This window comes from Vespula pensylvanica, chromosome 4 (assembly GCF_014466175.1).
Source record: "Vespula pensylvanica isolate Volc-1 chromosome 4, ASM1446617v1, whole genome shotgun sequence".
Classification (NCBI taxonomy): Eukaryota; Metazoa; Arthropoda; class Insecta; order Hymenoptera; family Vespidae; genus Vespula; species Vespula pensylvanica.
In genome coordinates this window covers 4,137,604-4,149,535 of record NC_057688.1, presented here as the reverse complement: position 1 = coordinate 4,149,535, position 11,932 = coordinate 4,137,604, and the positions used below count along the sequence as shown (strand labels likewise).

General features: G+C 25.7%; 2 protein-coding genes across 5 annotated transcripts; one reads left to right on the top strand and one right to left on the bottom strand.

Annotated features, from left to right (window-relative positions):
• Positions 1-206: 206 nt before the first annotated feature.
• On the bottom strand, positions 207-2,251 carry LOC122628708 (m7GpppX diphosphatase). Of its 3 annotated transcripts, none has more exons than XM_043811248.1 (5): positions 2,101-2,251; positions 1,595-2,011; positions 1,308-1,453; positions 783-1,119; positions 207-456 (listed from the first exon to the last, which is right to left on the bottom strand). In XM_043811248.1, the coding sequence occupies exons 2-5, from the start codon at positions 1,950-1,952 to the stop codon at positions 278-280; spliced, it is 1,020 nt and encodes a 339-aa protein (XP_043667183.1). In that variant the 5' UTR covers positions 1,953-2,011; positions 2,101-2,251; the 3' UTR covers positions 207-277. The 3 variants fall into 3 exon arrangements, with proteins under 3 accessions (XP_043667183.1, XP_043667185.1, XP_043667182.1); XM_043811250.1 differs by having other exon boundaries at positions 1,595-2,024; positions 2,101-2,238; XM_043811247.1 differs by having other exon boundaries at positions 1,595-2,189.
• A 1,116-nt stretch (positions 2,252-3,367) lies between these two features.
• LOC122628707 (UTP--glucose-1-phosphate uridylyltransferase) lies at positions 3,368-10,746 on the top strand. Of its 2 annotated transcripts, none has more exons than XM_043811245.1 (10): positions 3,368-3,525; positions 8,317-8,553; positions 8,642-8,824; positions 8,916-9,121; positions 9,218-9,293; positions 9,370-9,516; positions 9,620-9,758; positions 9,850-9,987; positions 10,060-10,226; positions 10,333-10,746. In XM_043811245.1, the coding sequence occupies exons 1-10, from the start codon at positions 3,502-3,504 to the stop codon at positions 10,543-10,545; spliced, it is 1,530 nt and encodes a 509-aa protein (XP_043667180.1). In that variant the 5' UTR covers positions 3,368-3,501; the 3' UTR covers positions 10,546-10,746. The 2 variants fall into 2 exon arrangements, with proteins under 2 accessions (XP_043667180.1, XP_043667181.1); XM_043811246.1 differs by lacking the exon at positions 3,368-3,525 and adding an exon at positions 6,226-6,563.
• Positions 10,747-11,932: the final 1,186 nt, after the last annotated feature.

Below are 11,932 nucleotides of genomic sequence, written 5' to 3'. Positions count from 1 at the left end.
TATGTAAAACTTGAAATATTTTAGAATAAATAAACTACAATTTATTAAACTAATAAACTACAATTTATAGTTTATACAATTTAGAGATGTAATGTTTCCATTAAATATCATTTATTTGCCTAATTACAATTTATTTTGTAATTACATTACAAATTATAAGGAAAGTAATTTTACATTTTTTAATAATCCATATATTTTATTTTTTGTTATAATATTATATATATATATATATATATATAATGCTTGTCATAAAATAATTTTGTTTTACAGATCTTACTTATGTTTCTTCAGATTCAGATTTTTTTTTTCCCACAACTCCATGCTCCCGAAATTTAGTGCATAATGAATCTCCTTCGAATACCAAAAATGAGAGTATACATTTTGTATAGTAGTCTGGCATTAATTCTAGATTATTTATAACAGTGGATAAAAGATGTGCCCTGTCAACATGTATTCCTATTTCGAAAGAACACAAATAAATATCATATAATGCATAGATTTTTTGATTTTCATACAATATAAGCAATAAATATAAAATTTATTAATTTTAAAGGACAACATTCAACTGAAATATTTTATTTATATGATCTAATTTTGGTACCTTGATTTTATATATACATACATACATATATGTAAATTTAAATAGTAAACAAACATGATTATCTATTTTTTATTTTTTAACTAATTTAAAAGTATAAATATTAATATTTTCTTATTGCCATTTTTATTTTTCATTATATATACAAAATATTAAAGAATGTATTAAGTGCCAATATATTTACCTGGAGTTTCAAACATGAGATAAGAAAAATGGACATGTAGATAATAATATGATGGCTGATAATGAAGATATATCCTAAGTTGAGACGCAGGTATATTGTACTTTTCAGATATACATGCTGTTCCAGCATCACGTATATTTCTCAATAGCGGAAGATGAGATGCATTTAATTCTCTCATACATTTAACTTTCTGGAATGGAAGAGCTAAAAGTTTAAGTGTTTGTGGTTTTCCATCCCACTTCAAATCTGGTACCATTACAAAACCTGTTTCTTTATTTGTATCCTCATATACAATTTTATCTTGTTCAGCTTTATGGGTCAAAATATTATCTATCCACTAAAATAAGTAAAGATAAAGAATATAAAGTTAAATATAATACCTTCATTCAGTATGTTCTATTCAATTTGATTATTAAAACGTTCCTTTTACTTTCGATAATATGATTATATCTCTTTTATAAATACACTCACACATAGATATGAATATACATAATTGTTTCATTAATCAAATCAATATATATGTACCTCTAAAGAAAATTGTTGTGACGTAATGTGAGGTAAAGTAATTTTTTCATATAACTCATATGTCTCATTTACGATATGTAATTCTTTTTTTTTAAACTTCTCAATATGTTTTGGCGTAGCAGGATGTATTAACAATACATTTAAACCTTAAAGTATAACATACAATTAAAACGTAACACTAATTTTCCTTTCTTTATGTTTTTATAATTTATACAAATCACTCAATTTCATGCATTTATTGGTGAATTTAGAAAATATTCTTAATAATAAAGTGTATATTCACTTACCATTATATTCTCTTATTGGAAAACATCTATAGTTTGCATAAATGTGGTTACTAAAAACTTTTTGAATAGTTGTGTCTTCGTTAAAGAATCCTTCTTTCAAAAAAAGTTCATCTGTTGGAAAAGTTGTCTTTTCTAATGAAAGAATAGCGGGACTTTCGCTACCTTTAAAAGTACCTTCTATATAAATCTGTTTTCTTGTATTATTATTTTGTAATATCCTTTTCATTTCAAAAGTAGATAAATTTATTTCGGCTTCATGCAAGCTCTCGTCATCTTTATCGGTATTTTCGATTTCTATTTTAATTTTTTTCGCTGGAGGACACTCTGCCTCATCGGTATCCACGCAGTGATCCGCCATATTTACAAACCGCGTTCGATGTACTTTACGTGATATAAAAGTTGCTTTTACTTTACTACCTGTAATTTGAAACTGGTATGCCTTGTCAAATTTTTTCGTTTTGATATGAATAGTATTTTAGACAACACTTAAAATACATCACAATTACCTTTGGCGACTATTTTACTGATTATTACTTTTACACAGTAATCACAACATTAAGATAGTATAATTTTGCACTTTGATATCACTAGATAGTACAATAGTATTTCCTGCTTACGTACAAATCAACACGTCATGTATACGGCCAATCATTTTCATAGCATAACTCTATATGCAAGAAAAGGCCAATCAGAAAAGAGACTAGTCAATATTTGATTCTATGTTTCTTGATAGTATTTTAATGATTATTTTTATATTCATAAATTATCATAAGATATTTTTGCTTTTTTTCTTTTTTTTATGATATAATTACACACTAAAATATTTAATTACTTCTTAATAACATTATCGATTAAGTTATTCTTTGTTACAATAGAAATTTGTCTTAACTAAAATATTTAATAGAAATGTGTTCTTCTCGTAAATGTAATATTTCTAAGTAAAAAATATAATAAATGTTAATAATAAACAATAATAAGTAAACGATACTTTAAAACCTTTCAAACGACGTTTTAAAACAATTGCTTTTGAATGATTAATAATGATACTCTATTATAAGATTGGCATGTTTTTTTACAATTCAACAAAGGATCAAAGCGATTATAAAAATAGAAAAAGATAAAGTATTAATAACAATCAGTAGAAAATGTCAAATCTAGTAATTTTTCCTATTGGAATGGTATTTTCAAAACCACTAATCGAAGCTTAGACCATACTAATTTATATATTATATTTAATAACATATAATTCGAAAGAAAATCATATATTATCAAAATGTTAACAATTTAAAGTTATCGTAATATTTCATAGAGAACAAAGAACGTTAAGTCATTATTTTCATTGCAAGAACAGTGAAACATATAAATTATACGTTTCTATATTTTATTTGATATATTTCCATTGAAGAATTCAGTTTATATTAGTACGTTAAATCAAAAAGTCAAATAATTACATTTCCTCCGAGATATAAATAAGAATCATGCTTTGTGTCACGAAATTTCGGCTAAAATTTATTAATGGTATTATAGTAACCACGTTTGAATCAAATTAGAAAAAGAAAGTGTACAGTGAATAAACATTTCCTTTTTTGAAAAATAGTTTTTTTTAAACAGAATATTACGCTTTATGCAAAGGTCACATTTATTTCTTTAAATAATCAATGTATTTATAATCTTATATACATATATGTACATCATCACACATATATACATATATATATATATATATGTATGATGTATATATACATATATACATACAAATAAAGATGTCATCTACACATCGTAGATATACAGTTCCAAAATTTTGGTGACACTGATTCAGATTCAGAAGAGAGGATATTGTTCGCTGACCTTGTCAAAGTATTGAAGAATAAAGTATTTTATGAAAGGTGTAAGAAATTAATTAAAAAATGCTACAAGTCGATGACAGAAAGGTAAGTCAGCATCACAATCTATACGATTATTTGACCTTGACTTGTGAGATAATTTTATATATTACTCAGACCACATTTATATGCTTAAAGTCTCTTAAATTGAATGTCTTAACAATATTTTTGATGTTTTTTCTTTTATAATACGATATTTGTCTAATTTGAAAACCGCACAAAATTTAGAGGTTATCTATTTAGGTTATTTTTTATGTAATTCTGTTTCAAATTATTGTGTATAAAAAATCTACATTTTATATCCATACTATCTTATAACTTCATTCAAAGTAAATAAAATTATAATTGTACAAGTATATATATGTATAGATACTTTTATTTTAGCTAAAAAAAATTCTTAATGTCACTTGCAAAATGACACTATAAATTAAGAACTTGCATCTGGCATTATAAATTAAGAATCATATCATCATCAAGAATAAATTATTACTTTAGTTATTGCTACATTAAGATTTATAGGTTATATAATATAGATAGATTATGTAACAAATACTATATAAATACAAGAAGATGATAAGCTCAAAAAGATACTTTAGCTTAATCTTATTGTAGAAAAGTTGCAATTATATACCATAATAAATTCTGCATATAATTAATCCTATATAATATATATACATTGTTATTATATACCTACGTTCTATATCAAGTTCATAAAATATAAGAACTTACATATTGTACGCATACATATATATCAACGATAAGAAAATAACTATTGTTATCATCTAAATTAATAGCAAGTATAAAAAAGAGAATGCAAAGAACAAAAACAATGTTTAAATAATTCAAGTAATGTATATAAGATAAAATCTTTTTGTGATTTGAATTTATAAATAGTAAATTATTAGCGTATATACTAAATGTTTCTCTAATTCAAGTTATCTTCATTGCTTTTGATAATACTAAAAAAATATCAAAGAAGAAAAAATTGTTGATCTAAAGAGAGTAATATTCTTGATATCACAATTTTTTCAAGATCATTACATTTGAGATTTCAGACTTACAATTTTTTTTTTGTCCCCAGATTGACATATTTTCTTTGTCACAGTATTATGATTTATAAAAAAATAAATTTAATTATATAAATTTGTTGACCTTCAGATGACCTTGAACAAGAAAGAATAACGAAAAAAAAATAAATAAATAAATAAAAATAAAAAGTCTAGAATGGAATGCCTGAATCATAGACTTTATCTTCCAAATACATCAGTCTTTCTTCTTCAAAGTTATTTGAAGGTCATCAAATTCATATAATTGAATTTGTCTTTTGAATACACATATATTTTTAACATCATTTCTTGTATATATGTATTGCACATGTCCAAATACGTATATACGAAAATATTTCTTTTTTCTTAAACATTTTTCACGCGTTAATATTAAAAAAATTTGTTAGAATGAATTGCGACTATTCACGGAATGTTCTCACGCGATGAATAAATGGAAAATTTATCAGCTCGAAAAAGGAAACAAGTAATCATCAGAGGATTGATCAACAAAAAGAATGCTTATCATACAAACGTAAGCGTTCGTAATCGTAAACGTAAAAAAAATATATCATGACGTACGTATTTCAGCATATAACGTATGGCGTTACTAAAAATTTTCCAAATTTAAAAGTAAAATTAAATGTTTACGAAAATAAATATTCGAAGTAACGTCATTTCTGCTATTCTTATCTTCTCTTTTTTACGAATAAAAATAATATATAATTTTTTTTTTTTTCATTTCAAACGCAGTTATGTAAATTAACTGACCTTCAAAATAGATAAGTATTTTAAATCTAACGATGTCAGTCGTTATACCATGCATTAGTGTTCGTCATCTGCGGTTTTCATCTTATACGATGATAGAATAATATAAAAAAGTATTTTTCTTCATAGAGATACGTATAATACTACGTTACACAAAGAGCTACATATAACTCTTTATAATTGATCTTTAATATTATCGTTCGAGAAGAGGAATATAATCTTTTTTTACGTATTCACGGTTATCTTGTATTTGTGTCGGTATTACACTCAGCAAAGTTAATTTTGAAAGAAATCGGTCTTATATTTAACGAGATATTTTTTTAAAATAGATAAAGATTCAGTGCGTAATTAATACGTTCTAGATAGCAGATAAGATCAAAATTATTTTATCGGAATTTGCTTAATATGATATTATGTATAAGCTTCGATTGGAATAACAAAATAAAATTTATAAAAAACATCAATGATATTGTACTTCGTTTTTTACTTATATTTTCTCTTTATACATAAATTTTCACTAGTTTAAGAATATAAAAAAGCCATTTGTAGATAGTAATGTAGACAAACAGGTGTTTAAATAAAAAGTAACGACGCTGCAATAAGAATACTCGTGCAGTTTTAACATTACACACAAAAAAAAAAAAAAAAGAAAGAAAGAAAAGTAAAATATGACATATATGTTTCCAATAAAAAATCATAATAAGCAAAAAAACGTGTTTATAATTAGAGAAAAAGATTATGAAATAATAAGAGGAAGGAGCGAAGAATCGACAGAGAATTTTAGTTTAATTTTTATAACATAAGAGGATAGAGGAATCGTAAAAAATTAAGAAAAGATTCGAATGTTGTTTGCGATAACTACTGATATCGCGGTTCAAGATAACTTATGAAGAGGGTCAACTGATTGGCTATTGCTGTTTGGTCCATACGTTTTCTTTTTATTTTCGTTCTCAACCGATCTCGACAGAACGTGCTGTTGTTCCTTACTCTTCTCCCTTCCGAAGACGACGTGATAAGCGGTTGATTGGTACTCTTTCAGTTAACGCAACAACGTGTTGTCGTGCAGTCATAAATTAGCTCGTTAGAAGTACGTTTTGTCACGTGTCACTATCGTCCGTTCCTTCACGCATTCGCGCCGTGCGGAATAGTCTCCTATTTGTATCGTCGTGTCGTCGTTGCGTCACTGCAGTTCGTGAAGGCATTGAAAAAAATAAAACTTTCTTTCGAATTGACGAGGAGAGCGTCAAAGAAGACGCGATGGAATACCTCTTACAAGTAAGTCTCAGGTTGAGACTACAAATTTTGCTCAGGTTCATGATCGTCGATATGTTTATGAAAAATATATTACATTATACTTATTATAAATCTTACGATCGTATGTAATGACTTTTATCATAGATTTATTATCATAGAATCGACCATTTTTTTTTTTTTTCGTTTTTATGTAAATATCCAAAGACGAGTATCATCATTTTTCCATGTTTCTTTCTTTGAAATATCACAAGTGAAAAAATATCAATCATTTTTTAAATGTACGCTTAACATTTTCTCATGTTTTTCTCTACTAAAATTGCGCGATAATTCGATTGCGCGTTTCTCTTTTTTCTTGCGGCATAATTTTTTATATTTTATTTTATTAAGTTGTATTTTTTCTTATTTCTAAGGACAGTGTTACGTACACGCTTTTTCAATTATTATATTTTTAGAGCATTGTTCGCATTATCGCACGTTATTGAGATTATATCTTGATAGAAAAAGGTCAATTGTTTTGTGTTCTGATTCAAATGGGTATTTAAAAAACGTGAATTGATTTACTTGCTTGATAATTCCATAACGTTGACTGAATACATGAACACACGAACCAACAGTAAATAAGATACCGCGTACAATTGTGATTGAAATCAATTTTTATATTATCTCTCGTTTTATTTCGGATTAATTGATCTATCTAACGATTTATCATATCGATACAATAATTTTTGAAATAAAATCATGTGATACTGTTTAATCAAATAATTAATAAATATAATGAAATTATATTAATTTTGATATTATTAAGGAAAATACTTCACCGACAAGAAATTTTTTATAATTTAAATTCATTAAAAATTTTAGAAAAAATTAACTTTAGAAAAAATGAATTTACCTTGTCAGTGTATGTATATAATTTTTATCACATATAATGAACTAGTAGCGTTAATATATAAAATATTTCTATTTTGTTGCGAGTATCGAAATCTTTACGATTACTAAATACGTGATACAAGAAACATTAATCGTTTGGTATTATATAATATAAATCGAAGAGATACATGAGAAAAATAATTATTGAATTAAAATATTTTATGCATAAACAAAATATCAAATATAATTTTATAATATCGTGTAATTTTTTCTAAATCAGATTTTTGAATTATATACTCGTTTATAATTTAATTATAAAACGTGTTATATTTTTTGATAATTGAATCAAGTTGTATATATAATTGTGTTATACTTGTATACAATTATTTTTCTAATAAAAAGTAATCTATATGGATCGAATAAAACGATAAGTTATATTCGCACATCCACACAAACACACAGACACACACAAAATATATCTAAAATATAGTAAAGGTTTTTATGAATCAAGAAATAGTCGGAAGATAGGCATGCGAATATTTGAATGAAGAAACAAAATTATTTACTATGCTTATTTATAATGGCATAGTTACGTACGCTCTTAATTTTAATGACATGCTATTATAAACGAAATCTCTAATCGCAACGTACTAAGGATTTTATCGAATTTTAAGAATAATTATATTAATTATTATTTTTTTTTTATATATATATAAGCTCCTTACGAACAACTTATAACATTCGTACCACGTTATTTTTGCAACGCATTTTTAAACGATCATCATGTGCGAGATTTCGTGTTTAAACATTCTGTACAATAAGGAAGCTGAAATATCCGATTACATGAAGACGATAGGTAATATTAATTTGATTTTTTTATGTCTTATGTAATTACGAAACATAGGCACGTGGTCATCAACGTAGTCCTTCAGATACACAGGCATTTCGTCAACGAACAAAAAGAGATGCCGAGAACGAGTTACAGCAGGAATTACAAAAATTGACGGCCACTGCTCCTGAGAATAGGAAAGAAGAATTTGGCAGGCTATTTGAAGGATTCGCGAATCTTTTTAAGCGATTTTTAGAAGAAGAAGGACCATCGTTAGAATGGGATCGTATTCAGAAATTGCCGGAAAATGCTGTACGATCATATTTTTTATTTAGAACATTTTTCTGATATTACAAATATTTGATGTAATATTTTAATTTGAATGTTTGATTATTTTTAGATACATAATTACAACAGCCTTTCTGATCCTAGCAATGAAGAAATCAAGGCTATGTTAAATAAATTAATAGTCGTTAAATTGAATGGTGGACTAGGTACAAGTATGGGGTGTCATGGACCAAAATCAGTGATAGCAGTTCGCAATGGATTGACATTTCTTGATTTAACTGTTCAACAAATTGAGGTAGATATAATTATTTTTTAATAATAATTATAATTAATTAAACTTTTTTCAATAATAAATGTCTAATCTGAGATATTTCATATTTGAACAGTACTTAAATAGAACATATAATGCGAATGTACCTCTTGTTTTGATGAACTCCTTCAACACAGATGAGGATACCCAACGAATTATCAGAAAATATAAAGGAATAGATGTTGCTATTCATACTTTTAATCAAAGTTGCTACCCTCGCATTAATACAGAATCGTTTCTTCCTCTTGCAAAACATTGCAATGTAAATCAAGATATGGAAGCGTATGATTTTATTTATTTATATATTTAATATATATTATATATTTTGTATAATCCATCTCTTAATTATATTAAATACTAACGATATTTTATTTATAGTTGGTATCCCCCTGGTCATGGAGATTTCTATGAAAGCTTTAAAAATTCTGGTCTACTTAAAAAATTCATTAAGGAGGTATATTCGACTAAAATTTATTATATATATATTATTTTTAATTTGTATAATATTGATTACATTATTACTTGTGCAGGGTCGTGAATATTGCTTTATTTCCAATATTGATAATTTAGGTGCAACTGTAGATTTAAGAATTTTAAAGTTGCTACTAGATAAAGGGCATAGCTCCTCTCCTGAATTTGTTATGGAAATAACAGATAAAACTAGAGCTGATGTTAAGGTAAGTTTTTTTTTTTTTTTTTTTTTTTTGGAGTACAGTAATTAACTGTCTCTTTATTTTTTGTGATATACAGATTTCTCATTTTCATCAAATTTTTTTATAGGGTGGAACACTTATACAATATGAAGATAAACTTCGACTTTTAGAAATAGCACAAGTTCCTAAAGATCATATAGATGATTTTAAATCCGTGAAAACGTTTAAATTTTTTAATACTAACAATCTCTGGGTTAAACTTGATGGTATGTAATAATTCATACGATAAAATTACTAAATATCATTAATTCTTTTTGATTTACATTTATGTTTGCAATACATTTTGTATATTTGTAGCTATTGAAAGAGTGTTGGAAAATAGTTCACTCAATATGGAAATTATTGTTAACAACAAAACACAACCTAATGGTTTAAATATTATTCAACTTGAAACAGCTGTGGGTGCTGCAATGAAATCTTTCGAGGGAAGTATTGGTAAGTATAGAAAAAAATATAATGCTAATATATCTATAATTATTTATAATTATAATCTAATGCTCTTCATAGGTATAAATGTACCACGTAGCAGATTTTTACCTGTTAAGAAAACATCTGATTTAATGCTTGTCATGAGTAATCTTTATATACTCCGTAACGGATCTTTAGTAATGAGTCCACAACGAATGTTTCCCACGACACCTCTTATAAAATTGGGTGATAATCATTTTTCAAAAGTAAATTTCTTTCATTCGTTTTAAAATGCTCTAGATAGATTATAAATTAATTTTTGATATTTATTAAAGAAACGTAAGATGCAATGTTATTCTATTTATTGTATAGGTAAAAGAATTTCTTACCAGATTTCCAACAATACCAGATCTTTTGGAATTGGATCATCTAACAGTATCAGGTGATGTAACATTTGGTAAAGGTGTTGCCTTGAAAGGTACTGTCATCATTATTGCTAACCACGGAGAACGTATAGATCTTCCATCTGGAACTATCTTGGAGAATAAAATAGTATCTGGAAATTTACGTATATTAGATCATTAATGCACATTCACATCAATCTTGATAGGCTTGCACAAACTGCAGAAGCACACATAATTGTAAATGCTTTCATTATATTTTAGATGAATTTAACTAGTCAAATAAATTGTATATAGGGATATATCAAATGAGATTTGAAATTATAAAATCTAAATTGTATGTATGGCTGGCTGTAAAATATAGATGCAATGATGCAATGGTAAATTGTTTTTCAATTTTGTCATTAGCACAAGAATTGTTTATATGTCTTTAATATATCTTAAAGATAGGTTAGAACGATTGTTTAATGCAAAAATTCTTTTGTTAAAGATTGTACTGTTGATAAAAATCTTTACTAACAATTAATTCATTTTATTTACAAAGATATAGTATAACAGCAATTAAATATATATTCTATATTATATGTCTCATTCGCTTATAATGCATTTGTACTGCTATTTTGTAATTAGTGCACTTACAAAGTAAACTGTACTGTTAATAATAATTAATTTTTTTCTTATTTAACTTTCCGCATTTAAAATTTGATTTATATGTTGTCAATTCTTGCAAAAACTCTATTTTTCTTCGATGTAGAAAGTTACGATTAACAAAACAATTATTATTTCATAAAATGATAGGTTAGATCAAAAGTAATAATATTGATATTGCACTACTAAAAAGATTATCTCACTCAAGAGTCCATATTCACGAATCTTACCCATAGATCGCACCTGAGAGAAATTAAAATAATTAATTAGAATGATCGTTTTAACTATTTTCTAACCTAACACACTCGGAAAGAGACAGCTTCGAAGTTCACCCGTCGGAGTGTAAAACAAGACTGGATCGAAAAAGGTCAAAGTCAGTTAAACGTTCGTTTGTTTTTGTTGATATTAAACGTAGTTATCGTCCTGGAGATCAAAATTTAATTCTATCGAAATATTAAATCGAAATTATTTTATATTTAACGCGTCTTACGAGCTATGTAATGTTTAAATAATTACATTATTAATTATTATAATTATTACAATTAACTAAATTATTAAATATTATTTTATTCCACTCTGTGTATATCACACATGGTTTAAACAATTATAAAATAACCAAAAATATTAATTTTTTAATCTAAAATGTTTCGAAAGAAAAAACATCGATGTTTATTATTGAAAGAGATAATTTCTTGAAAATTCGCGCGAATAATAATCATGTAATGTAACACGTAGAATATACTCAAAAAAAAAAAAAAAGGACAGAGATCTTTGTAAGACATTAGCGATTAAATTTATTATATATTACCTTGTTCTTTTAAATATGTTCTTTTTTTTTATTATTATAAATCACCATTATCATATATATTGTAGGATATACGTAATTTATATAATATATAAGTATATAGATATGTATTTTTTTT